We start from the raw sequence: 24,261 nt of genomic DNA, 5'->3' as shown, positions 1-24,261 counted from the left end.
TAGCAGTTGGAGGAGATGATCTTGAAGGTCTTTTCTGACCAAGGTAATTATGTGACAGGAGATACTAACACAGATAGCTAGTGCTCTTAGTGCAGCATTATTTCTGAGGTTTGTTTTACCTAAATAGCAACTGTAGGACTCTTTTTTTTCCTTTTAATCTTCCCCTGAAATTCCTTTACGATGTTAGGCATCAGGCAGCTGCTGAGGCTCTAAGTTGTGCTGTTTATGTTCTCAGATGTGGTGATCTTTCTGTAATTTAGAATGCTGTTTGCAGATCATTCTTCAGGGAAAGTTATTGGGACTTAATAGCATGATTGGGTTCACTTTTCTATTGCACTACAAGAGCCAAGAATGGCAAAGCTTGTGTGGAAGATGCTCAGAGTTGTGAACCCCCTGTTCTCTAACCTAGTATCAGACCCATCACTTTGTTGATTGCTGAAATGAAATACAGGGTAACAACTGGGTTTAGGGGTTTTTAAATTTGATTCTACAGGTCACTCTTCTGATTTGTCATTTTAAAGGTTACACTTGGAAGTGGAGGGGGAAAAATTTGCAGTGCAGCTTTTCATCCCTGTTGCTTGTACAAATCCATACTGAAGAGCTTGAAAATTATATTTGGCTTCTATATTACTCAAATTTTTTGATTATTTTTTCTGCGTTTTACCAACAAGTGTTTATAAAGTTCAGTAAATACAGGTTATACTCTTTACCCCTATGCAAGGTCAAGCTATACCTGCAAATATTTATGCAGCTTCCTGGGTTATCATAAGATAAGTTGGCCTTTGAAGTGCTATTGGGTACAATCTAATCTGTTTGAAAGACAAATAAAGAAAAGTTGCTCGTCAGGAGCATTTTTATGAAGCCTGGAAATCAAGATCTTTGGCATGTATGAGTTAACTGCACCCAGAAAAGGGATTAAGTTCACATGAGGTTAAAAAAAACCCAAAATCCCAGAAAATTCATCTGTCTGGGAGGCAATAGCTCTGCAGCTTTCAGGAGCAATGCTTTAGGAAACTGCTGGCTGCTCTGGTGTGCCAGTCAGCAGAAAGTACTTGGCTGGCTCCTACATAATCTAGGTCCACTGGCATACATCAGTAACATGTGGACTGCACATCCTCTGGTCACTAACATAGTTACTGTAACTATGGTGATTATCAGGACCTGTGCATGTGGGTATTGATCTAACTTAATAGGGGTCTGCTGGAAAAACAACCAGGAATGAATATTAGTGAACCTAGCTGAGTAATTTCTGGTTCAAGGCTTTTTGAGTCATTTAAAGGATGAGAAAAAGTCACTTTTTTGGGGGATCAGAAGCAGCATGGCCTGCAGGTCAGGGGAGGAGATGATTCTGCCCCTTTACTTGGCTCTGGTGAGGACCCACCTGGACTACTTGTGTCCAGCTCTGGAACCCTCAAGGTAAGAAGGTGCTGTTGGAGAGAGTTCAGAGGAGGGCCACAAAAATGACCAGAGGGCTGGAGCAGCTCTCCTATGAGGAAAGGCTGAGGGTTGGGACTGTTCAGCCTGGAGAAAAGAAAGGCTACAGGGAGACTTTATTGTGGCCTTTCAGTAGTTAAAGAGGGCTTGTAAGGAAGATGGGGACAGACATTTTAGTGTGGCCTGTTGCAGTGGGACAAAGGCAAGTGGTTTTAAACTAAAAGGCTAGATATGAGGAAAATTTTCTTACAATGAGGGTGTTGAAATGCTGGAACAGGTTACTCAGAGTGGTGGTAGATGCCCCATCCCTGGGAACACTGAGGATCAGGCTGGACAGGGCTGTGAGCAACCTGACCTGCTTGAACTTGTCCCTGTTCATTGCAGGGGGGTTGGACCATTAAAGATCACTTCTAACCCAAACTGTTCTGTTTCTGTGATCCTGTAGGCATCCCCCAGACAATACAAAACTCATTGTGCCATCCCAGGGGTTTAAAGGTCTGGAGAATACTTGACTGTATAAAAGGGCTCTCTTAAGAGAGAGGGTCAGAGCCATTTGTCAGTCTGCAGCCTTAGAGGAAACACTGGGAGAGATCCCACATGAGGGCGTTTGGAGGAGGAGGCTTCCTCACATTCCAAGGGATGATCATTGAGGGGGAGGGTGTGTAATAGACTCTCTTGTTATTAAAATTTCTTTTTCTTTCTCTAGAGCTGTATTTCCAAGCAACAATATTATTTCATTAAAGAATATTAAGCTTAAAGAATATTACGAGTCATAAGGAAAGCAGAACCAGATCTCAGCCAAAGCTTTGTCTGCAAAGAGGACCAGTTCATTGCAGTCTGGTTTGAAAATTAGTACCATTCTCCTTGTCAACATCATTTCATATGTACCAGGGCCTTGACTGATGTGCAAATACATACTGTATTTGCAGAAAGTGAGGGAATGCAGAGGTATATTTAGCTTGGTAGGTGAAATGTGAAACAGGAGAAATCAGTCTTATAAAGTTCTGAAACCAGAACTTTCTGCATGAAGAAGAGATTAGATACCTTAATGGATTCTAAGCACCTCCAGAAATACAGTAGTTAATATTTAAGTGCGTGTAAAGGCCAGTGTAGGAGCAGGATTTGGAACAGAACAAATGTTTATGCTTCACAGTGTGAACAAACCTCTTACTTGGGATAAGTGGAAATTTTCTCCAGTGGCTGAAACACCTAGGGCCAGAGCTTTTCTTTTTTAAAGTTCTTTTATGAAGCATCTTACACTGGCTTTTTCTCATATTGTAAAATAGTTTACCAGAGAACGTACATATTTTTTTCCCTAAATTTTCCCCCATTTACTGTTTCAGTATATAGATAGGGATATATTATGCTTGTGGCATTGTTGTGGAAACATGGTTGGAATTTTTAAAGCATTTTTGTGCTAAATAGCCTTTTCAAAATTCCATTATGCTGTTAACTCAATTTTCTTATTCAGTAGATACTTAAAAACTATCTGGAAGTAAAAGAAACTCTTCTCACCAACTTTGCTGCAGCCAGTGACTGTTCAAATTGTCTCGCTCTAATGTTTATAACTTTTATTAATTGAGTGAATGAATTGCCAGAAAAGCTTGAGAGATCTCGAATTCTCTGGACTGTTCATGGAATTTCAGTTGCTTAATTCCATTTAATTTATTATTCAAAATTAAATTTCTAATTTGCCTCTGGTCTTTATCAGTGGCAAATTAAGAAATGTCTCTGACTTCATTTAGCTTTGACTTTTTTTGCTCTGTGGTCATTAGGAGCTGTGGAGATGATAACCAAATTTAAAAGATTTATACTTGTGGGGGCATTATTTTGTAAGCAAAGATAAATGTCTTTATTCTTATCTTAGTGGATAAGTCGAGACTTAAAAGCTAGGGGGATGAGTTGGACAAAAAGTCCAGAGATGAGCTGTAGTTCAGAACCTCTTGCTCTTGTGAATGTCTTGTATCCATTCCTCTTGTCCACTGCAAGTCAAAACACATCTGAAAATTGTTTGGTTGTGGGCTTTTGTACTGCACATGGCATTTTTTGCAAAGCCAGTTCCTCCACGTGTTTTTAATCCTGTGCCTTGTGAGGAATATGAGTTAAAAGATTGTAAACAAAGACTAAGACAAAAAAAAAAAAAAAAAAAAAAAAAAAAAAAAAAAAAAAAAAAAAAAAAGCTACTGTGTTCTGACATGATTTTAGTTCGTCAGAGTGCTCACAAGGGAGAAACTTGTATTCTATTCAAATGACACACATGTACAGAACCCCAGTCTTTGTCTTGGCATATATTAAAGCTCCTGTTTTATTTGGCAGAATTACTATATTTTAAAGTAGCATTTCTCTCCCCTAGCCAGGCTTACACAAGTGCTGAAAAAGACTGTTTTACTTCTTGAAATTAGTATTGACCATGGTTCACCACTGTATTCCACCATCCCCTTTTTTTTTTCTTTTTACAGCACAGGTTACTGATTTTAGAAAAGATGAGAAACAAATGTCTTTGCTAGGTCTTTGAACATCTGTGTTTTGTGAACTCAGAGCAGTTAAGAAGTTATTCCTCCATTTGCTTTGTGCTCTGGACTGTACTTCTGTTGATTCTAACATGCTTCAGACATTGTATATAGAATTTTTTTCAGAGGAGCATTTCCTGTATCCCACATAATTTCCTTTTTTTATCTTATATCCCGGTGATGGGATCAAGTAAGCTCGTGAGGTTTAAGAAGGAAAATTTGTGTAGTCCTAGGTGTTTACTTCTTGCCCAGAAGTAAGCTGAAATTATCCACTTTGAAACAGCTGAGCCTAAGACTTTTTGGGCAGCAATACAAAATGCCTTCCTTTTTGAGTTTTCTCTGCATCCTATCTGCTTCTCAATCCTGATGTCATTTGCCCAACTTTGTGTTGGTTTCTAACACTCATTGCTAAGCTTCTGGTGACACTTGTGGTATACCATATAGGCAGAACCATAGGCAAATGTTTTGGCTTATCACAACCTCAGCACCTGATAGGCAGTAGAACAAGTCCAGAACATGCCTAGGTCTGTATCCTGCCTTACCTTTCTTTCCATGTGGGCTTGGCTCAACTTCCAGTGACTTAAAAATAGTAACTGGTATTTGTGCTGGATAATGGTGTCAGCATGAGGTCTGCTAAAATACAGACCACTTATGGCATATACCTGTTAAGTTTATTCTAGGTTTGAATGTAGGCATCTTGACTAATCTGGTTACAGTGCTGAGGACTGCATTATAAATGTGTTGAGTTACATCTCAAGCCCTTGGGGAGTAGCAATGCAAAAATCCAAACACTGACAAAGCTTAATTAGATGTCCCTTCCCAAAAGCTGCATATCTCTAAAAAATAATGCATACCTATATTTTATACTGTACTGTTTTTTAGTCATCTTTAGACATCGCTGGGGATGTGTAAGCAAAAAGTTTGAAACCACTGCATTATTTCTTCTTAATCTATTACTTGTTTCTGAACTCCCTGAATTTGTAGTCAGAATTTTGACTCATTCCGTATCTTCATATTTCTCTGTTTCTGATGCTTGGTGAGAGTAGTGTTGCATTCATTTCCATTGTGACATTTTTGAAGTTGTTTTCATGTTACTAGGTGTAATTGGGGTATGGAGCTAAACTGTGTAATGTCTGAAAATCTGTAATGAAATTTAGTGAACATGAGAACTGAAATAAATCATGTTTGGTTTGTATTTGTGACCTTACAGCTTGGCAGTGTAAATGTGATGTTTGAGGGCTGGTTAGTTTTCAGGTAACTGGCCTCTCACTAACTGCTGAATTTGCTACTTGTATTATTAAATTGTCTCGACTTTGTCTTTTCTAGGAAAAACAAAATGAAGGAACAAGTGTCAAACAGTACAGCCAGTATATTTCAAGCCAGGAAAACTGTGGAGCAGTTAAAAATGGAAGCATACATGGATAGGATGAAGGTAAACTTAGGTTTATTATTTTGATTCCACTCCCTAGCTTGTGGCACAGCCTCACTTTAATATTGAAGAAAGCCTCAATCAGTTGAAATAAAAACCCCGTGTTGAGCTATTAAACAATATTCAGTTCTGTGATTTAGTTATCTACATACTGCTCAGTTCTAGTAAAGCAGTATCCAAAGACTAGCCTCTAGTATGTATGAGTGGTTTTTATATCTGTTAAAAGTAGTGTTTATCTGTATATCTCTTAAAAGTAGTGTCACCTAGCAGATGCATAAGTGCTCTTCTTTGTCACATGTAGATAAATATAAGTGCAGGTTAGGTTTCTCTGTTCTCTTTTAAGAACTGGAATAAGTCTTTAAGGTGTTGTAATGCTTTTGAATTGGAAGGTATATACACAAAGCTGAATTGCTTTGCCTTGTTTTGTTTTAGCACAGATGTTATTGAACAGAAAATATGTCTGATTACAGTGTTCAGTTACGATTCTTCACACCTGATACATGGAGATTTGGGTTTATCATTTCTCTAAATGTATGTGGATTAAATATTTTAGCTAAAGGCAGTATTAAACAGAGGTTCTCAACATTTTTAATCAGAAAAGCCTGTAGATTATTCTTCCCTGCCATTCTGCCATCAAGTAGGCTAAAATTTTGTGAATAACTCAAGTGCCTAAAAATTAATAATGTGATAGAAAGTTTTAAGAAAGCAGTGGTCATCTCTTTTGCTCTTTCACTGATTCTGAAAATAGGGAATGATTATTTGGATCAAAAATTCAGCCTCTTCAAGTAAGAAAAGTTCAGTGATGGAAAGACCAGAAAAAGGAATGTTTTAAATAATCAGTTTTTCTGCAACCAGTTGTAAATTAATTGTTACAAACTGTAACTGTTTGTAACTAAGGTTGGAATCTCAGTTGGGCAGTTAAGAAATATTTTTCCATCCTACCCATCCTGTGTGCTGAAATTCTGCTTGTAGTCAGCAAAAGGGTAACAGTATATAATCACAATTTTCAAATAGTATCAGATCATGAACTCCCTGATTAGAAGGATAGTATTTGTAGTTTGGAAATATTAGTGCAGTTCACATGAGCAGTCAGGCTTGCTTATATGAACATACAAATTTCAGTTGTTCCATTTTGTTGCAGTTTTTAGCAAGTCTGGTTAAGACCATTGACTTTGATAAAATATTTTCTATCTTGTACAGCGTCTTGACAAATTCAGCATGTAGTAGATGCCTGTTCACAGGGACAGGTATTTCTATTAGTTTCAGGAAGGGAAGGGTTGCCTTTTCAGTGTCCTTGCAGTGGGGCAAGTCCCCTGATTCAGGTTTTGTTGCAGCTGCAGGAACAACAGAACTGACGAGAGGGAAGGTGTCTGTGTGCATGGCAAAGGGCTGGAAAAGTATGGCCCAGTTTGTTGGCATTTGGAATTGTTGATACTTAGTAGATTGTTTTAAACTTGCTTTTATGAAATCTGTGGTAACTTTCTCATAGCACATAATTAGCTCAGTTATGCAGATAGCTTCATTAGTTGGATGTATAATGTTCTTAATTACATATGTAGGAAAGGCATAGGTTCTTTTTACAGTTTAATTAAAAAGAACAGTTATTAGCAAATGTGGCAGACCTAAAAAACAGCTTGAAAGTGCACTAATTTCTCAGTTCAAAACAGCTTGGGACCAAAAAGGCACCAAAGAAAATCTGATATATTTCAGAATTCTTGGGTTTCCTGTACTAACATAAACCAAATACTATTTTCAAAATGTTTGTGTCTTGATTTCTGGAATTTCTTTTAACATGTATGTGAGGGATTGTGTGAAGAGTTTGATTTGCTTTTTATTCACTTAAAATCTGTTGTACCTTTTAATCTTGGAACAATTATGTGTTTGCTTCAGAATAGCCAAATTTTACCAACAGTAAAAAAAACCTCAAAAACAAAAAAATCAAGACTTTCCAATAGTTTCCACAGGAGACTGTGATGTCTTAGATCATAACTGTAAAGGCAGAGAAATGAAATTACCTTATTTTTTTTTCTCTGGTGTTTTGTGTCTGCTTAAAGTATTTAGACATTTATCAAAAGATCAGTGCTTTCCAAATAGTTTTGTAAAACACTTTGTTCTGCCATGCACAGTAGCTGCTGTAACCAGCAACAATTGGATCTGCTCAATTAAAATCTGGTGGTTAGAATTATGTTGGTAGTTGCCCATTCCCCACTGTGAACTGATTTTAAAAATCAAGTCCTGTAACCAGTCAGAACAGCAAGCAGTGTTTCGAGGTTCCACTAAGACAGCTCTCTGTTGAGCTCTGAAAGAATCAAGACTTCATAGAAGGAGAGGATGAAGCTGTTGGTGTATTGATTGGCAGTGGGAAGGAGTATTACAGTTGTTGGGCTTTTGTGAATGCCAGAGAATTGTAAATGGGACCTGCCTTACTTCCCTGCTGAAGGAACAGATAGAATTACAGAGCAGTAGGTAGAAAGCAGGAGGTGCAGATTCCAAGCTGGGAAACATCAAATCAGATGAACAGTGGTCTCATGACTGGTAGAATAATGTGTCTTGCAAAGATGTGAACAGTAAATAAAGCAAGGATAATATTGCTGCTTTATCACAGTTGTCCCCAGAATAAAGCACTATTTAATCTCTTTGAGAGCAGAGAAGAAAAGAGTGCTCTGAAAATTAAGAATCTTGATGTATCGGTTATTATTTAATTTTCTTTTTTTCTTAAGAAGGTAGAAAATATTCCTAACTGGTTCTGATTAGTGTTGGAAGATAAGCAGTAGGATTGACAATAAATGTGTGTGAATCTCTTTGTTTTAGATGTAAAGGATAAGCAGAGTGGGTGTTGTAGCAAGGATGGTAATTAGTCCCAATCCATGACAAGACAGATGACATAGTAATTGCAGCATTTTGTCCTGTCACTGAAGCTTATAATTATTAGTGCAGCTATCAGGATTATGTTCTAACTTTGGCTGGTTTTATCACCTTTGTTATTTTGAAATATAATGATAAAATTCCACAGTCCTTCTGAGAGTATTCTTTAAAGCATCGTTGTTGAGTGGTTTAGGGTTTTTTTTAATCTTTTGGTTGTTTGACAGTATGCTACGTTTTTCACTTCACAGGATAAAAATAATAGCATGAAATATAAGATTGATGTGGTACTTATGTACTCCATCCCTTCTCTCTATGCATTTAAAAGATTTAAAAAAACTAAATGTTAACTTGGTGTTAAAATTCATCAATCAAACTGGAGTCTGATTTTCTTTTTCTTTAGCCATTGCCACAATATGTATAAATTACTTTGAATCTGCAGACCAAGCTGTAATGCTTAGAACTGAAATGATAAATGTGTTATCTTCATTTGAATATTCAAATTACATATATTTTAATTCTTGATAAATACTATTCTGAAACTGTCCAGCACCGTTGAGCTGCAAACAAACCTGAAGGTGAGTAAAAACTGTGACAGTGTGACCTTCATTTATCTTCTCTATCAACACAACCAGGATGATCAGCAGTGTTATTTTGTGCAGTAATGGACTACAGGACTGGCCATTAGGCAACCAACCTCTGCATGCTGGCATCTGCTGGAGCAGCCAGCTCTGCTGTAGCCTTAATGTGATGCTCAGTGCAGAGGTCTTCCACTGCTGTTGTTCTGAATAATAATAACACCGAGCAGGAAACTTGCTGGAGGCAACATTGTATTTTGCTTTTTTTTTTTTTTTTTTGGCCACAGTTCTGCCTTTGCCAACAGTGCTCACAGCCACAGGGACTGATGTTTTCCTTGCTCCCACAATGTCATCAGCTCCCTTAGTTCCCTTTAGTAAATGGTCAGCATTCCACTGGGCAAGCCTGAGCCACTCCAGTTTAGGTGAGGAAATAGCTGTAGTTCAGTTGTATAACCACTCTAATCCAATGGGAGGTTTTTTTCTTCCCCAAACCTTTTTGGTTTTTTAAAGGATTGAAAATACATGGCCTAGTACAGCTTTACTTTGTGACAGAGTGCTGAAATGTGATCATGTTCCTTTGATCCTTTTTCTAAGTTTGTTTTCTACTAAATCATACTACTTGCTATGGTTTGTCTAAAAGCAACTTATTTTTTTGATTTAAACACTGTGATGTAGAAAAAAAATGCTTGCTCTGCTTCCATAGCATTTCTACCAGCATTGGAGGACAAGATAGACTGAAAAATTTATGTTGTGCTTTCACTAGTGAAAATCCTTTTTATTGTTACATAAAGTCAAAGCACAATAAAATGTGGAGAAACAGTTGCAAAATTATAGTACTGGGACTATTCCTTCTAAGAGTGGTGATTGAAAGTGTACTTCACTTCCACCTAACAAGAAGCAATATACTCAGGCTGATGTTGCTTATCCATACATGGAACAAAAAAAATAGTTCTGGGGAAGTCAGTGTGTTGAAGTCCATTGTTGGTTTGCTCCTGTAGAATCAGTCTACTTAAAAAGATTGTTGGTGTCATGAATAAAGTAATTTATTCATGAGCTTAATAGTTGAAGATTAGATGTGCTGGATATCTTTTAACAGACTCTATCTCTGGGACTCTGAGAATTAGACTAGTTCTCTGTTAGGTTTTCTGGCAGTAACATTTATTATAACATAGCACTGAAAATGTCATTGAGCTTTTTCTGGGCACCTGTGGCTCTGAGTTTCACTTGCTCTTGTTGAATGCAAGAGTTCAGGACCAGCTAATAAATTAATTAGAGCACAGAACAGCCTTAATTTGAGGCACACAGCTGAGCTTGAAGGACAATAGAAAATGAAAATGTGTGTATGTTAAATAATTAAGAATGTACTGGTGATTGTCCTTACTTGGAAATACTCCTGAAAAATACTTGTCTGTGGTGGCACACTCCTCCTAACATTTTAGAAACATGGTAACCTTCTCTTCAGTGAATGCACTCGAGGCTTGTTTCTACTTTGCTGAGGTATAGCATAGGTCATTTGCAAAGAAAAGTATTTTTTCTGTCTTTTGATCTTTTTGGGACTTGTTGGGAATTTCATACTCTGTCTACATTGTGTCATTCTTTGAAAAATCTGCTTTTTTTAAAAATTCACTAGCATATTTAAAAGAAAATTAGAAATATGATAGGATTCTTAAGTTTTGTTTGTTCATTACAGCTCTATGTCTCTAGACAGCACAGGGACAGCTCTATGTTCTAGACAGTGCTCTCACACCCTAAGCCTCATTCTGATGTCATTGCTTAGCAAATAGTTAATTGAAGTATGTCTGAAAATAATTAGTTATTTGTTTGCACATGTAAATCTGTCATTTTCGGCACAGTTTTGTCTGTCTGGCTTCCTTTTTGAGAACCACTGGTCCATCTGAATATCTCTGATTTTTTTCAGTGTTTTCAGGGCTTTGTGTTGGCCCTGCTGTTCCCATGTAGTGTCCCTGCCCACCCTTTTGTCCTACAGGCCAAAGGCAGACTGGTTTTAAGCCACCTAAACACCCTTACTTCTTCTGCTAGGAGAATAGTCTGTGCTGGGATGCCAACCATAGGAACTTTATGGGTTTAATCATTCTACAAAGGCATGTTTATTTAAAAGACTAAAAAGTCAGTTATTTTCTTCCAGACATTAATTTAAATTTCATGTGAATCCTGATCCAGCACCCATTTACTTTATGTCTCTGTCCTGCAGCCTACTTGCCAAAGCAAGCAGGGTGTGGGGAAGCTAAAGCAACAGTGGTGACACACCTGCTAGAAAAATACCAGAAATCAGATTTGTTTTTCCTCTTCACTATAATAGTGCAAACACGTTGACCTCAGTGTTTCACTTAAGCTGTCATGGTGCTCAGAGAAAGAACTTTTTTGTAAGGACTTCCTGTCTTATTTTCTCAACTGTATCATAATACTGAAAACACAGCACAGAGGTACAGAAAGAAGTAAATAACTTGCTAATTGAGCAGAACACAAATATTTGGTATATACATTCCAAATTCTTGAAAAGATAAATGAGTCACAGTGGCCTAATGTCACCAGTATTCTTATGGCCCACAGCTACAAAGGTTACAAGGTTTCAGCTACAGTAAAATGGCTTAATATTTCATTTTTCATTTAATGCAAAATATCTTGTATGCCAACACTTACATTTCTATAGGGCTTTTCAGTAAGCATACACAAATGTTCTGGATTTGGAGACTTTAGAATTGTTCATTTTAGAAATGTAAAAATATTAAGGTAATGCTCAAGTTTAAATTATTGCTATGAATAAAGTAGTATTTGTAATAACTTACTAAGCAAAAGATTTTAGTCTGACTTGATTGAAAAGAGCAATATTTATCTTAAATGAGACTTGATCACATGTGGTGATCAAGGTTTGCTCCCCATTTACTATTTCTTTTTAATCCCATCATATGCCTAGGGAACTTTTTGTTTATTTGTTTTCTTTGCATCCAGAGGAGCAAAAGGTAGAGAAAGTGTTTGTGGAAAATGTTAAAACCAATGACTGGGAGTAAGAGTTGAAGCAGGTGGACTTTGCAGAAACACACAATTCAAGGAGACTCCATATGAATTGTGGGCCCTTAGCATATACATGTTTTGATGATTATATGTGCTCCTGACCTTCCTGCTGATGGAGAAAACAGCTGAACATGAATAATAATAAATTGATGCCACGTCATGTTACTATATTAGATAAAATGTATGCAAGGATTACTAGACCTAGTAAGAGCAAAATCAGAGTTGGTGGCCCCTAGTAACTTAAAGGATAAACCAATCAGCTCCTGTGATGGCCTCCATTATTTTATGTTCTATAAAGAATATTTATACAGTGCTGGTTGGTTCAGAACCAAGTGTTACAGTAGTTCTCTCCTCTCTTCTCTTAGGTATCCAAGGCTGCAGCAGATTTATTGGCGTATTGTGACGCTCATATTGCAGAAGATCCCCTTATTATTCCAGTGCCTGCATCTGAAAATCCCTTTAGGGAGAAGAAACTCTTTTGTACTATCCTTTGAATCAGTTTGCAATTAAAAATGTCTTCTGCTAAATTTGGTGTCAGTGTTGCATGCTTTTTAGTTTTTGCATTGTTTATTTCTGCAAATGTCAATACTTAGCCTATAACTACAAAATTTTTAAAGGCTGTGCATTTTCTTCTAAGTAAAAAAAAAAAGCTAAAAAACCCAAAAGTAATTCTTATCTTTCAGACCAAGGTACAAGTTTAATTTTGCTTCTTCTTTAAAACTCCTCTGGTCTTAATGAGAGTACTGAGTACAGTATCAAATTGTAGATATCTTTGCCAGTCATAGATTTGTCTGAGACCTAAGTGAGTCATACCAATTCTTGAAGCTATTTTTAACATTCTTATTTTCTTTGGAAGGTGAATTTAATTAATTTATCTTTACAAATGTATGCCAAAAGAGTAGTGTGACCTTCCTTTAAGTAGTACTATTTAGGGAAAAAATCCCAGTGATTTTTGAGGTTTGGAACAATTGGTCTTATACAGTAAGTGGTGTTTGTAAATATGTTCTGTGAACCCTGTAATAAACTTGACTACAAAAAACAGCCTTAGTAAAGCAACGCTGTATCTACAAGTAAAATGAAGATGTATAGTTACACACTATGACTGCATCAATAAAACTGCAGAAAAACATGGCTGCTTGTATCTTATTTGAATGATAATGATTTAAATTATTTTAGAAAGTAAACTGAATTGATATATACCAGCTGTCTTTGAGGGTCTTATTGGAGCGTGTAAATCTGACCTGATCAGTGCAGGGAGGAGGATTTAAATTTTCTAAGCAGCTCTCTACATGTTTTTGCCCATGAGAGTAAGACTTCTTGGGGATGGAAAGTAATGGTAGTAAGTGGATGTTATTCTAGAACGTGCAGTGAGATTCTGTGCCATTGACAGCCACTAAATTTGTGTATTTTGAAGCCACAAATCAGTGCTGAGGGAAGTTACCAGCAAGTAATTTATGGAGGTTCTGGAAGGTTTTTGTTTAGACTTTGTTTACAGGGCAGTAAGAGGAAAAGAATGGAATATGGAATATGATTGATATTTCTTCTTCAGAAAGTAAAATTACCCTCAAAAAAGACATCTGGTGGAAACAAGCATTACATTATGAGCTTTTTTCTTTTTCCTTAACTATTCTCCTTAAAAAACAACAAAAAAACCAAACCAACCAAACCCCACAAAAACTCTTCTCTGGCCTGCTACATTAGGAGAGTCCCTCACTGCAGCACTTCATCTGTGCAGTGTGTCACTAAACTAGAGATGTCACTCCTTGAAATGCCTGTGAAGTCAGCCCCTCACCTAGGAAGGGAAGAGTTTTCTTGGAGAACTGCACTGCAGGCTTCCTCCACACAAACTTGTATTCCAGGAACAACTTGAGTGCCTTTAGGCAATTACCAGCTGAGGACCTGAGGGCCTCAGGATGTTCTTAAGGGCTGAATTGAGATGCTAAGAAAGGGCAGATTGGTGAACAAAGTCACTTGTGTTCAGCCCAAAGTGCACAGACCTGCTTCAGCTTGTTTTTAGCAGCTTCCATCAGTGTTTGCTGTACTGTTTTGTTCAGTGGGTATACAGGGTGTCTGCGTTGGGCAGGTTTTGTTTTCTTTGTGAGCCAGCTTGGATAATGTGCTGCACCCAGCTGCATCCAGCTGGTGGTCCAGGCATGTGGGCCAGGTGGGGCACCTGGTGCCACGTGTCCATGTGGGACAGGTGGCTTTGGGCTGTGGGTCTCTGCAGGTCAGCTCCTTCACCACATCTGCCTAACGAGACCTCTGTGTTCACTTACTTCTTGTAACATTTTTGTAAAAAAGCCAATATTCCTTCTTGCCAAAAGGCTTCTGGGATGTCTTTCATTTGAAGGTTTGGGGTTTAATTTGGCAGCTGAAGCAGTGGTCTAGCAGGTATAGGGGTGCTTCACAGTATCTGTTCTGAAAAGCATTCAAATGTCTTGGCTAGGTTCATCCTGTTTTACAGTTTTCAGCTTAAGATTCCCATTCCTAACTTTTAACAAGAGGATTTCTTAATGCGTGGGGTGTTCAGCTTTATTTTGGGAGGTAGAGAAATAGCCTTCAGCTAACTGAGTAGCTGTGTTATTGACAGTGAAATAAAAATGGCTTTCTGAAAATATTTGTTAAGAAGGAGCAACAAAATGCTTAATAAGGTTCTTTAGGGAATCCTTCCTACGCAGCTCGTGATTTGGTAACTGCTCCCATCACCATGGCAACGTTTTCATTTGTCCTTCCGCATCTATGGTTTTAGCTGGAACAGCAAGGGAAGGGAATATAGGGCTTACAGCTTTATTCTCAAAGGCTTTGTACCAACTTGCATTTGTGGCTCATCATTAACATTCCCATCTAAAATAACAAAATTGGCACAGCTTATTACAGTGTTGCAAACAGCTTGCTTTCTGTTTCCAATTAGTGTCAGCGTCTGAGGTCCTGAGACTGAAACATCTGACAGGAGTTCTGAGCATCACAAGTTACAGGAGCTGCATTTATAAAAAGCCAGCTTTACCAGTCAGAAGAGGGGAATGGCATTGTCTTGAACCTAAGGGTTTTCTCCAGAATTTTTCTTCAAGTAGTTCTGAGTGTGTTGGACTTAACCACGTTTTTAACAGCTGCTTCTCCTGTTTGTGGTTTCTTTCATCATAACTCAATCAGGTAAATTTTTCATTCACCCAGCAAGGTGTTTCTTTCATTCATAACTCAATCAGGTAAAAATAATAATATCTATTAAGAGTAATTAATTATGTAGTTTTAAAAAAGAAAACAATGGAATAGCACAAATTATGTATTTATTTTAACAGATGTCTATAATGTATCTGTAGATGTTAAACTATGAGTGCAGCTCCTTAGTGGAAAACAGGACAGCTTTCCCTTATATCATAGAATCATGAAGGCTGGAAAAGACCTTCAAGATCATTGAGTCCAACCACCCATAATCCAACTACCACAACCACTGAAATATCCTTGGACCTTGAATATCCTTGAATGAATATCCTACTGGCAAATGGCCCTCTGAAGCTGGAGGGGAGGAAAGGGAGGGGGAGGGAAGACCTGTAGGAGCAGCAGTTCAAAAGAATTGTAACAGTTTTGGATCATATATGCCTTTTTTCAAGAAATGAATCAAAATATTGATTCTCTGAAGATAACGGCATCTGCTTTCTGGTTTTTGTTTTTGTTTGTTTGTTTGGTTGGTTTGGTTTGGTTTTTTTGGGTTTTTTTATGCCAGCTTGATCCACAAATCAACATTTAAAAGAAGGTAGATTCCTCCAACCCCTCCAAACCAAATGTCTTCATCGTGATATTTTTTTGTTGTTGCTTACACATTCAAGGTGGTTTAGATAATCTGCAACTGATAATTTTTATCTTCAAACATCTTGCCTCAAACTCCACTCAAAAATACCTGAAAATTCCTGGACATTATTCTAAAAATAAATGCATATTATATCATGAAGAGTAGCATGATTTTTTTTTTAAAAAAGCCCTTCAGAATGTGGCTTTGTCTTCCAATGAGGTTTCCTTTAGGCTGAAGCAATGAGTTTTCATTTTCATCAAACTGCCTGATTTGATTCCCACTAACTTCAATGAGAACAAGACCAGGCCCATTGCTTTCCTAGTGCTGTACTCTTCTCTCCCTCACTTTTATTTCAGATGCCATTAATCTTGTCATTTTTTATTCCAGGCCCAGAAAAATATTGCACGCTCCCTGCTAGCAGTGTGAGTTGGAGCTGTCATCTAATGGAATGAGAACTTTGGAACAGAAGTTGGATTCAAGGAGTTTTTGACAGATTATTAGTAACCCTTTCTTCATATCCCAGTGCTTGCTGTGCTGATGAAATGAGACTTCCCAATAGGGGATTGATGGTAAATTATCATGTATCAGTAGTGGGGTTGGGTCTGGCTGTTTTGCATTCCTCAGATTAATAATCTTCTTGTCCTACCTTGAATTTAAGACATTATCATTTCAATACTAAAAACTATTTCTCTCCCCTCTATTACGTACCAAATCCCCTTCTTAGCTTCCTACTCCATGTATTAAATTAGGAGCAGGGTGCTTGGCTGGTACTGATTGGCAAGAGTTTTTAAGTTAGCCTCAAAAGAATTATGGAGGGAAGTTTAAATTAAGATATTCTAGGTCACACAACAGATTAAAATAAAAACAAACTTTGCTGTCAGTGACACAAAGGTAGACACAGGAGGTGTTGACAGCTCATTCTGAAGGATGTTGCAACAAAGCATGTGGAAGGGGCTAATGTGAGCTCTTTTTTTGTAGTGATTTACAATAGCACCAGCTCCAGCAAAAGGACAGAATGCTATAAGAACAGTCTGTAAAGGTGCACATTAAAGCCTGGGAATTTATTACAGCAGCTGTTTATCCAGTTGGATTTCTGATATCAAAGGAGTAACAAAAGATGTACCTCAGGAGGACCTGGTAATACAGTTTTTCCTATCTCTTCACTGTATGGGGGTAAAAAGTTTGTATAATTGCATAATTCTAGGAAATACCATAGTTATGGCTCTCCTATGGGGTTGCATCAGAATCTGGATTTGTTTCTTCAAGGAAACTAAAGAAAACTTGGAGGGAGGAGTAGTTCCTAAGAAACAGAGGTTTCTTATGCTGAAAACTAATAATACTTAAAAGTCACTGGGCTGACTTAAATAGTACTGTAATGTGTGAAAAATAGTGGGGGGAATTACCAGAAGAAGGGCTTTAAAAAAAGACACAGGCACCTGCATATTTAATCTTTAGGGAGAATATTTAGAATGCATACTATACATTTGCATCTAATTGAATTCAGCTTTATAACACTATTAAATTAAGTACAGCCATAAATACCAGAACTGGTATGGGAATAACTTTTCTAGATGTTAGAGGAAGATGTGTGTCTGAGTTTGTCAGGAACATTTACACCATTCACACTTGTGAACAAGCAAAACGAGCAGCTTTACCCTAAAAACAGGGTCGTTTCTTTCCCGGATTTCTATTACAAGTGGAAGTTGCACAGGATCGTCTATTACTGCCACCTACTGATGAAGTGATAAACAGCCGATTAAAGCAAAAAAATACCAACAGCAACTAGATAGGAACTCAAAGGGGGATTTTACATTCGCGCACATGCTCTCAGAAATGAAGCACCAGCACTTGAGTTTTCCTGGTCTGCACCCAGCAAGGTGTTGCCTGGCACTGGGGTAGTGCTGGGTCAACCACAGGAAAAGCCAAAGTCAAATATTGGGTTCAATAGGTCACATGTCAAGATGAAAAAAAAAAACAAACACTTAAAAAGCTGTGGAAATCTTTGGGTGCTGGAGTTGTGAACTCCCTTCTTGGATCTTGTGTTGCAGTTTCACCTGTAGCTCAGGTGCTTATTCCTCATTTCTGCCACCCTGCCAGCTGTGCCACCACTGTTACCTGGTCCTCTTCAGGCAGGTGATGTGACTGTGAAGGGCACCTGGGCCTGGTTCATCTGTTTGCCTTCCTCTTTACAGAACCACTCAACAGCTTTCTTGGGATGCACATCTGTGCCATTCTTTCACATGCAAACTTTGCTCCCAGCTGCTGGGGTTTTACTTCATGCTGGGATTTTTTTTTTTCCCCCCAATGTTTGGATCCTAGGGTAAATTCTTCCTCATATGCCACAGTGGAAGTGTACCACAGAACAGAACACTGTTCTGCTCACAGAACATACTCTAGGCATGGTGTAAGAATGTGTTTTAAAAGACTACCCATTCCACCAAATCTTACTGTTGCGTAGCCTCTCACTGTACCCTCTGCTGTTGTGCCTCTGAAATTTAGGCTGTGTACTTTCACCCTTCATTCTTTCTATTGTGTGCTCTAAAGGGATGCACAGGTTGGGTTTTTTTGGTGAAAGGAATGAGCCAACTGTTCTGTCAACTTTGTATTTAGAAAAAAGAATCATTGTGGCTTTTTAAAAACCTTTCCAGTAGCAGTGGCTTTAAAGAACTTTACAGCATAACAGCCCTTCTCTGGCAAGTAGGGTTCACATGACTTGGCTGTAAAATTATCCTTAACTTTCTTGCTGCAAAGTCTGTTCAGTACCATGATTCTCATACTGCTTCTTGTCTGAGAGGTTTCCCCCTGGAGAGCACCCCAGCTTTTATCCTCCTCTTCAGAACACAACACACAGCTTTCCAATTTATATATCTACAGTGCTTATATGAATATGTTAGTCATGTCCTTAAAAGATCAAGTGAAAAAACTTCAGATGCTAAGATTTTCATGAAAAAATACCCCAACAGAAACTTTGAGAATATTACAGATAATAGCCTCTTTGAGGTCTTTCTCACTCAACTCATGTTTTGTTCTGGGAGTTTGCTTCAGACTTTGGAAAGTCACTATCGAGAGCAACTATAAAATATTTATTAATGAGAAATCAGAAGGCCATAAAAGTGATTAAATTTCCCTACAGTTCTGCCCATACCAGCCAAACAAATGCTTGCAACAACGATGTGAACACATTTGAGGATATTTAAACAGAATCCGGATAAACAGAAAAAAATTACATTAAAAGACCACTGAAGAAGATAAGCACTCATTTAAGAAATGTCAGAGTTAAATTTCCTTATGCATCTTCCATTTGTTTCTCTCATTTGTATGCACTGCTGTTGAGCTTGCCATTGCAGATATTCCCACAAGGCACAGTGTAGGCAATGCTCAGCTAATGAGTAGTTACTTGATACTGTCTTGGTGTTTTTATTCATGGTGTAGCCCTGGGCCTGATTTACTCACAAATTCCTGCTCTCACTGTAGAGCTATTCCCGGATGAGCTTTGCTGGGTTGCTCATCATGGGCTGCTTCACAAAGTATCCTGTAAGGATGTGAGTGGAACTGCTCCCATACTGGAGTGGGAAGCTGAACAGAATGGCTGAGATTGTCAGTGTCTGCTGCTTCAGAGCATTTTGCTCTTTCAGCATCTCAAGAAATGTTCCCATTTGCTCAAGATTCAGTCAGGAATCCTCATCACTACAAACTGGAGTCACTTTTGCAAGTCAAACGCCCACAAACTAAGGGGAAATAAGTAATGGGAAGTGTTTAATTACATGATTTTCCCAGTATCATGCAGAGGCAATGACAGAACCCATTTCTCCAGCACACCAGTGACCCTCAGCCTCGTAACACTATTTCACAAATGCTGCCTGGTGCATTCTCCAGAAGACCATGTGCATCCTAAACCACAGTAAGCACCATGAAAGAAAAACATCATCGTGTAAATTTTTGTAATGAAACACAGCCTGAATATTATCTATCAAATGACAGATTATAATGAAAAGATAAATAACATCTAACCAGTCTGCTGTGTAATTGCCTCAACAGCTTAACTCTCCACCAGGCATGTGATTGAAAAGCCTGTTCGCTGCTGTAGGGCTCAGTAGGGCTTCCTATGAACCTTTTTCTCTTCTGCACCTGTGGCCTGAAATCTTTGTTAAAAATAGCTGTATATCAGCTCCACGTGAAGTAGCTAACCCCACCACCTGGCTGCACCTGATTTTTGGATATTTGGTGGTGTTCCACATGTCTGCAAGACATTCCCTCTTTTCTCTCTGAGCTGTGCCTGTCGAGACTTAGCTTCTACCCTGTAGATGGTTTCAAGTCCACTTCTATTTTTGGTTGTCATGTCAAATGACATGCCAAAGAGTCAACTAAGACTGTGAAATATTTGGATAACTGTGTTGTCCTGCAAGGCAGTTTTGTGTGGTAGTTATCAAATCTTGTGCAGATCAGTCTGATTAAAAAAACCCAAACAACTCAACAACCCCTCCTTTTCAGAAGATGACAAGGATATTCTAATTTTCCCTGCTCTAGAATAAGGGATGGTGACTTGGTCATCCACCAGGCTGCTCATGTGACCACTGTGTGAGATGACATGGAACATGAAGCTCTGCCTTTCCCTAAAAGAAAGTGAGTTGAGGAAAGTTGTGTTACCTTTGCCTAAAAATGATGTCAGAGATGTTTTGGTTGCTATGTTCTTGCAAACCCAGTGAAAGAAACCCCCTTGGACCTCAGTGTAAGCTGTGGCTTCTGCCACAAGTCAGAACCATGTGCCAAAACTGCTAAAACTTCTGCACAGAATACGTGAGGGAAAAAGAGTGAGTTACAACACAGTTCTGCTGACCTAATTCAGCAAAACTTAAAGCCAGTGTTCCAAATGGCTGTGAGGATGCAAAAACCACATTAAAAAGTAACACCACACAAAGTAATTTTAGACAAAACAAGTATATATTTTTTAATTAATTTCCCTAAGTTTTCATAAACTATTACATTATTTTAGCTGAAACTTAGCAGACTTTTGGAACAGTTCATTGTAACTGTAACCCTCAGCAGCCCAAAGAGCTAAAGCATTGAAGAGCTTCACTGGTGCCCATTCTTCAACTGGGGAGATCTGAGCAAAAAAACAAACAAAAAACCAGTGCAATTTATGAACCCCTGTAGTGCTCAAGGCTCAGAGCTTCTTGCAGATCACAGCTACAGGCTATCATCAACTGGTATGAAGGGGTTACAAGATTAAGTTCCATTGCAACCATGCCCTGAAGCATTTAACCACTGTGATGGAGTCAAATCAATGAGGTTTCTCTAAAGGAAATATTGCTTCCTTGACCTTCTCAGTGCTTTCAGTCTCTTCATAAAAGAGAACACAGGAGTAGGATTGGTAGTCGTGCCATACCCAGATTGTCTCCCTTAAGACACCATTAAGGGAAGATAGCCACGGGCAAAATCTTGTTTGATTCTTGCCTCCATTCAGTGCACAAATGAGCACAGACCTCACACCACACCAGCTGTGGGCTGCCCACTGCCCAAAGCTTTCTAACAGTGTCTCTCTTTGTCCCTGTCCATCACAGTCCCTAGAGCTGGCTGGTCACATGCCATTGCCTTTTCTTTGCTGCTGCTAATGACATGAGCTGGCAGGTCTGTCAGCCAGACAGCCTGTTTTCCAGAGATATTTTTTGCAGGATTCCTTTGTCTGTCCTCAGAAGACCCCAGTGATGCTGATGGCATTAATAGCCCAAGGGGAGGAGGAGTCTGCATCTGCACTCCATCAGATCAGAAAGCTGAAAAGGGAGGCAGGGAGAAATCTCCCCTCTTTGGGAAAAGAAACAAAATCTATTTCTTCTTAAGAGCCTAAGCAAGGTAAAGCAAGGGTTGGTAATTCCTCAATACAGACAGAATCCATTTAGGTTATGAACACTGGGAAAAAATCAGACCCACTGTTGGGGTACAAATTTGCAACTCTTTAAATTCTAACATCCTTTGTACTGTTTGTATCTTTTGATGTTTTCTCATTAATAACTGAAGGCACCAATTATTTTGTGACATATAATGTAATAGTATCACAGCAAGGTCTGGGGAAAGTCAAGCTCCAAGTCCCCAGAACAGAGTCTCCCACCAGTCCTTCTTCAGCTTTCAGATGCAGCACACAAAGATCAATAAAACACAGAAAGCCCTGGGGACAATCTCTGCTAAAACACATGCAGCTCTGCCCTGCTTCTTGCTTTTTTTATCTGCTGCTGGTGTCCTAAATAAATCCCAGTCACCCACTCAGGGCCATAATTAGGAGAACAAACATTAAAAAAATGGAATGCTATGGACTGGCCAGTGAGGTACTAACCACTGCTCTGGTGGTTGGATCTGGACTTGATGTCTCCTCCATGTCAGACAGGGGATGCTTATCCAGAGGCATTATACAAATTTAACAGAAGCATCATAAATTTGCAAGGAGCAAAGAGACTAAAATTTCTGTTTCTTCTGTCTCCAGCTCTTGGTCCCAACATGTGCCTGTACTGTGCCAGATATATCACCTGAGTCTGTATTAATAGAGGAATAAATCTGTTCTGGACATTTGCTGTCTTCCAGGAAAATAATTTGATGTTACGTAGAAGTTATATCCCAGATCCTTTTCTCTTTTCACAGTATATATATATAAATTATTCTTAAATCTCTGGAAAAAATATTTTTCTGGCCAAGACTTTTCAGTGTGCCTAAAACTCTGTGCCTTGTCCATGTTTAGACACTCCAATATTGGCTTGCTTCCCCAAAATACCAGTCCTCATAAAAGCCCTCAAGAATGCAAAATGAAACTGCTGTATGGGAACTTCTGAAAACTGTGTTAATGGTTGGGTCTGATCATCTCAGGGTTTATAGACAGCTGCACACTGTGTCATGCATGACATGAGAAGCACCACTGCTTGCATCTTCTGCAGAAGATGAAGTTGGGGAGGTTAGGTTAAAACTTTGGCTTTAAAAATCTTGCAGAGAGTATAATAGAAAATGGAGTAGGAAAGACCAGTACTCTACAACTAAACTTGTATTTTTAATAATTTTCTGCATGACTAACAAAAATCCATATATATTGCCCTTTTGACCAGGATACCCTGTATCTGTAATGTGGAGGATAAAAGTAGGAACCCCTGTTTTGTACACCATATATTCCTCTATTCCTTACACAGTAAGTACACCACTCTGGAAAACAAGATATTAAGGAATTGGATGCTCTGTTTTGTCTGCAAGGAGGTAACTGCTCCCAGGCATGTTTTTAAGTAAAAAATCCCCATCAGTTCACCCAGCCTGGGGAGAGAACCTAACATATTGACTACAAGGAATATAGGCAATACAGAATATTAACAGTTGGAGCAGTTTTTATTTCTGCATCTGACCCTGCTGAAAGGGAAATCAAATGTAAATAGTGATTCATAACAATAGCATCTTTGTGTAAACACTTTTCCAAGCAATATTATTGTTTGCTGACAACTCTACACTCAACTGCATATTAAATATGTCTGCAAACAAATTAAGTCAATGTATTTAAAAATTTTTTTTCCTTTTGCTGTTTAAACAAAAAATATAAGGGTTAAAGTCATCAGTTTCCCTCCTCTCTCTCCCGCTGATGAAAAATGAATCTTAATTAAGCTGTTTGAAAGGATTTTGAGCATATTCCAAACACTTTTTATGGCTTAGGGATTTTCAAAACCAGATTTTAGTCTTCTTTTCCTAAAACTCAATCCTTTCTTTCAATTATACTTCATGCCTGTCAGGTTTTTTTGCTAAATGATGTGTTTCTGATGGAGTACCATCAGCAAGCATTCATTTAAACCTTACAGCCACTACCCAAAACTTCTGGTTTATGCCTTATCTTCTGAGAAGCCTCTGCCTATATATCCACATCAGTTTTCTCAGGTAGGTTCACCCTACAGGAGCCCAGGAAACATTTATTTTTGTTATCTGTCTTCAGAGGGACCAGAGACAAGTAACTTCTCAAGGTGCCAATAACCTTATGCTCTTCTCCATCCAACTTTATCCAGCGGGATGTTCTGTACCCAGCTGCCCTCCTGGCAGGTCAGTGGCTGGAAGTGGTGGCTGTAGGCGGGATGCAAACCTGAGTTGGGATTATTAACACCTCCTAATGTACTTCTGTAAGGACAAGAATCACTTCTTGGCCATGACCAACTTGGCAGTTACGGACACTTTGATTCTCTCAAATGCCCCCTGGAATTTCAGCCTAGTAGCCTGTTCCTCGACGGAGTGAAGTAACTCCAGAAACACTTCGCAGTGCCATTGCAGTTCACGGCCAAAGAGCGAAGCACCCTCCCCTCTTTATTGGATTAATAAAGGATTGTTCTGGAAAACTACTCGTTACTAGACACTGCCTTTTTGGAAGGGGCAGACAATTACAGGGGGAAGTTTCACCCGCTGCCAGTGCCCGGCTCAGCCCCGCTCTAACCCCGGGTCCCCAGAGGGGATCAGTGCCTCAGGATAACGCGCTGCTACCGCCCCCGGAGACTCCCTCCCTCCCGCGACGTCTCCGCTCCCCTTGCCACGCGAATCCTGAGGTGAACCCGGGCTCCCACGGCACTACCCCGCGGACACCCCTTCGGCCCGGTTCGGCTCGACTCGTCCCTCCCCTCTGTGCGC

At 38.8% G+C, this 24,261-nt stretch overlaps 1 protein-coding gene across 2 annotated transcripts in view; it reads left to right on the top strand.

The window, feature by feature from the left end:
• LYST (lysosomal trafficking regulator) overlaps positions 1–16,223 on the top strand; it is a 94,944-nt gene extending 78,721 nt beyond the window's left edge. Inside the window, exons 53-54 of one of the 2 annotated variants that reach the window (XM_071739027.1) lie at positions 5,271–5,376; positions 16,021–16,223. In XM_071739027.1, coding sequence (XP_071595128.1) covers positions 5,271–5,376; positions 16,021–16,059 — 145 coding nt within the window. In that variant the 3' untranslated portion in view covers positions 16,060–16,223. Of the gene's footprint in view, positions 1–5,270; positions 5,377–12,211; positions 12,374–16,020 lie in introns of those variants that run through there. The other variant, XM_071739026.1, reaches the window with a different exon arrangement.
• Positions 16,224–24,261: the final 8,038 nt, after the last annotated feature.

This window comes from Heliangelus exortis, chromosome 3 (assembly GCF_036169615.1).
Source record: "Heliangelus exortis chromosome 3, bHelExo1.hap1, whole genome shotgun sequence".
In the NCBI taxonomy this organism is placed as follows: Eukaryota; Metazoa; Chordata; class Aves; order Apodiformes; family Trochilidae; genus Heliangelus; species Heliangelus exortis.
The sequence above is the reverse complement of the archived record's forward strand: the minus strand, read 5'-3'. Positions and strand labels throughout refer to the sequence as shown.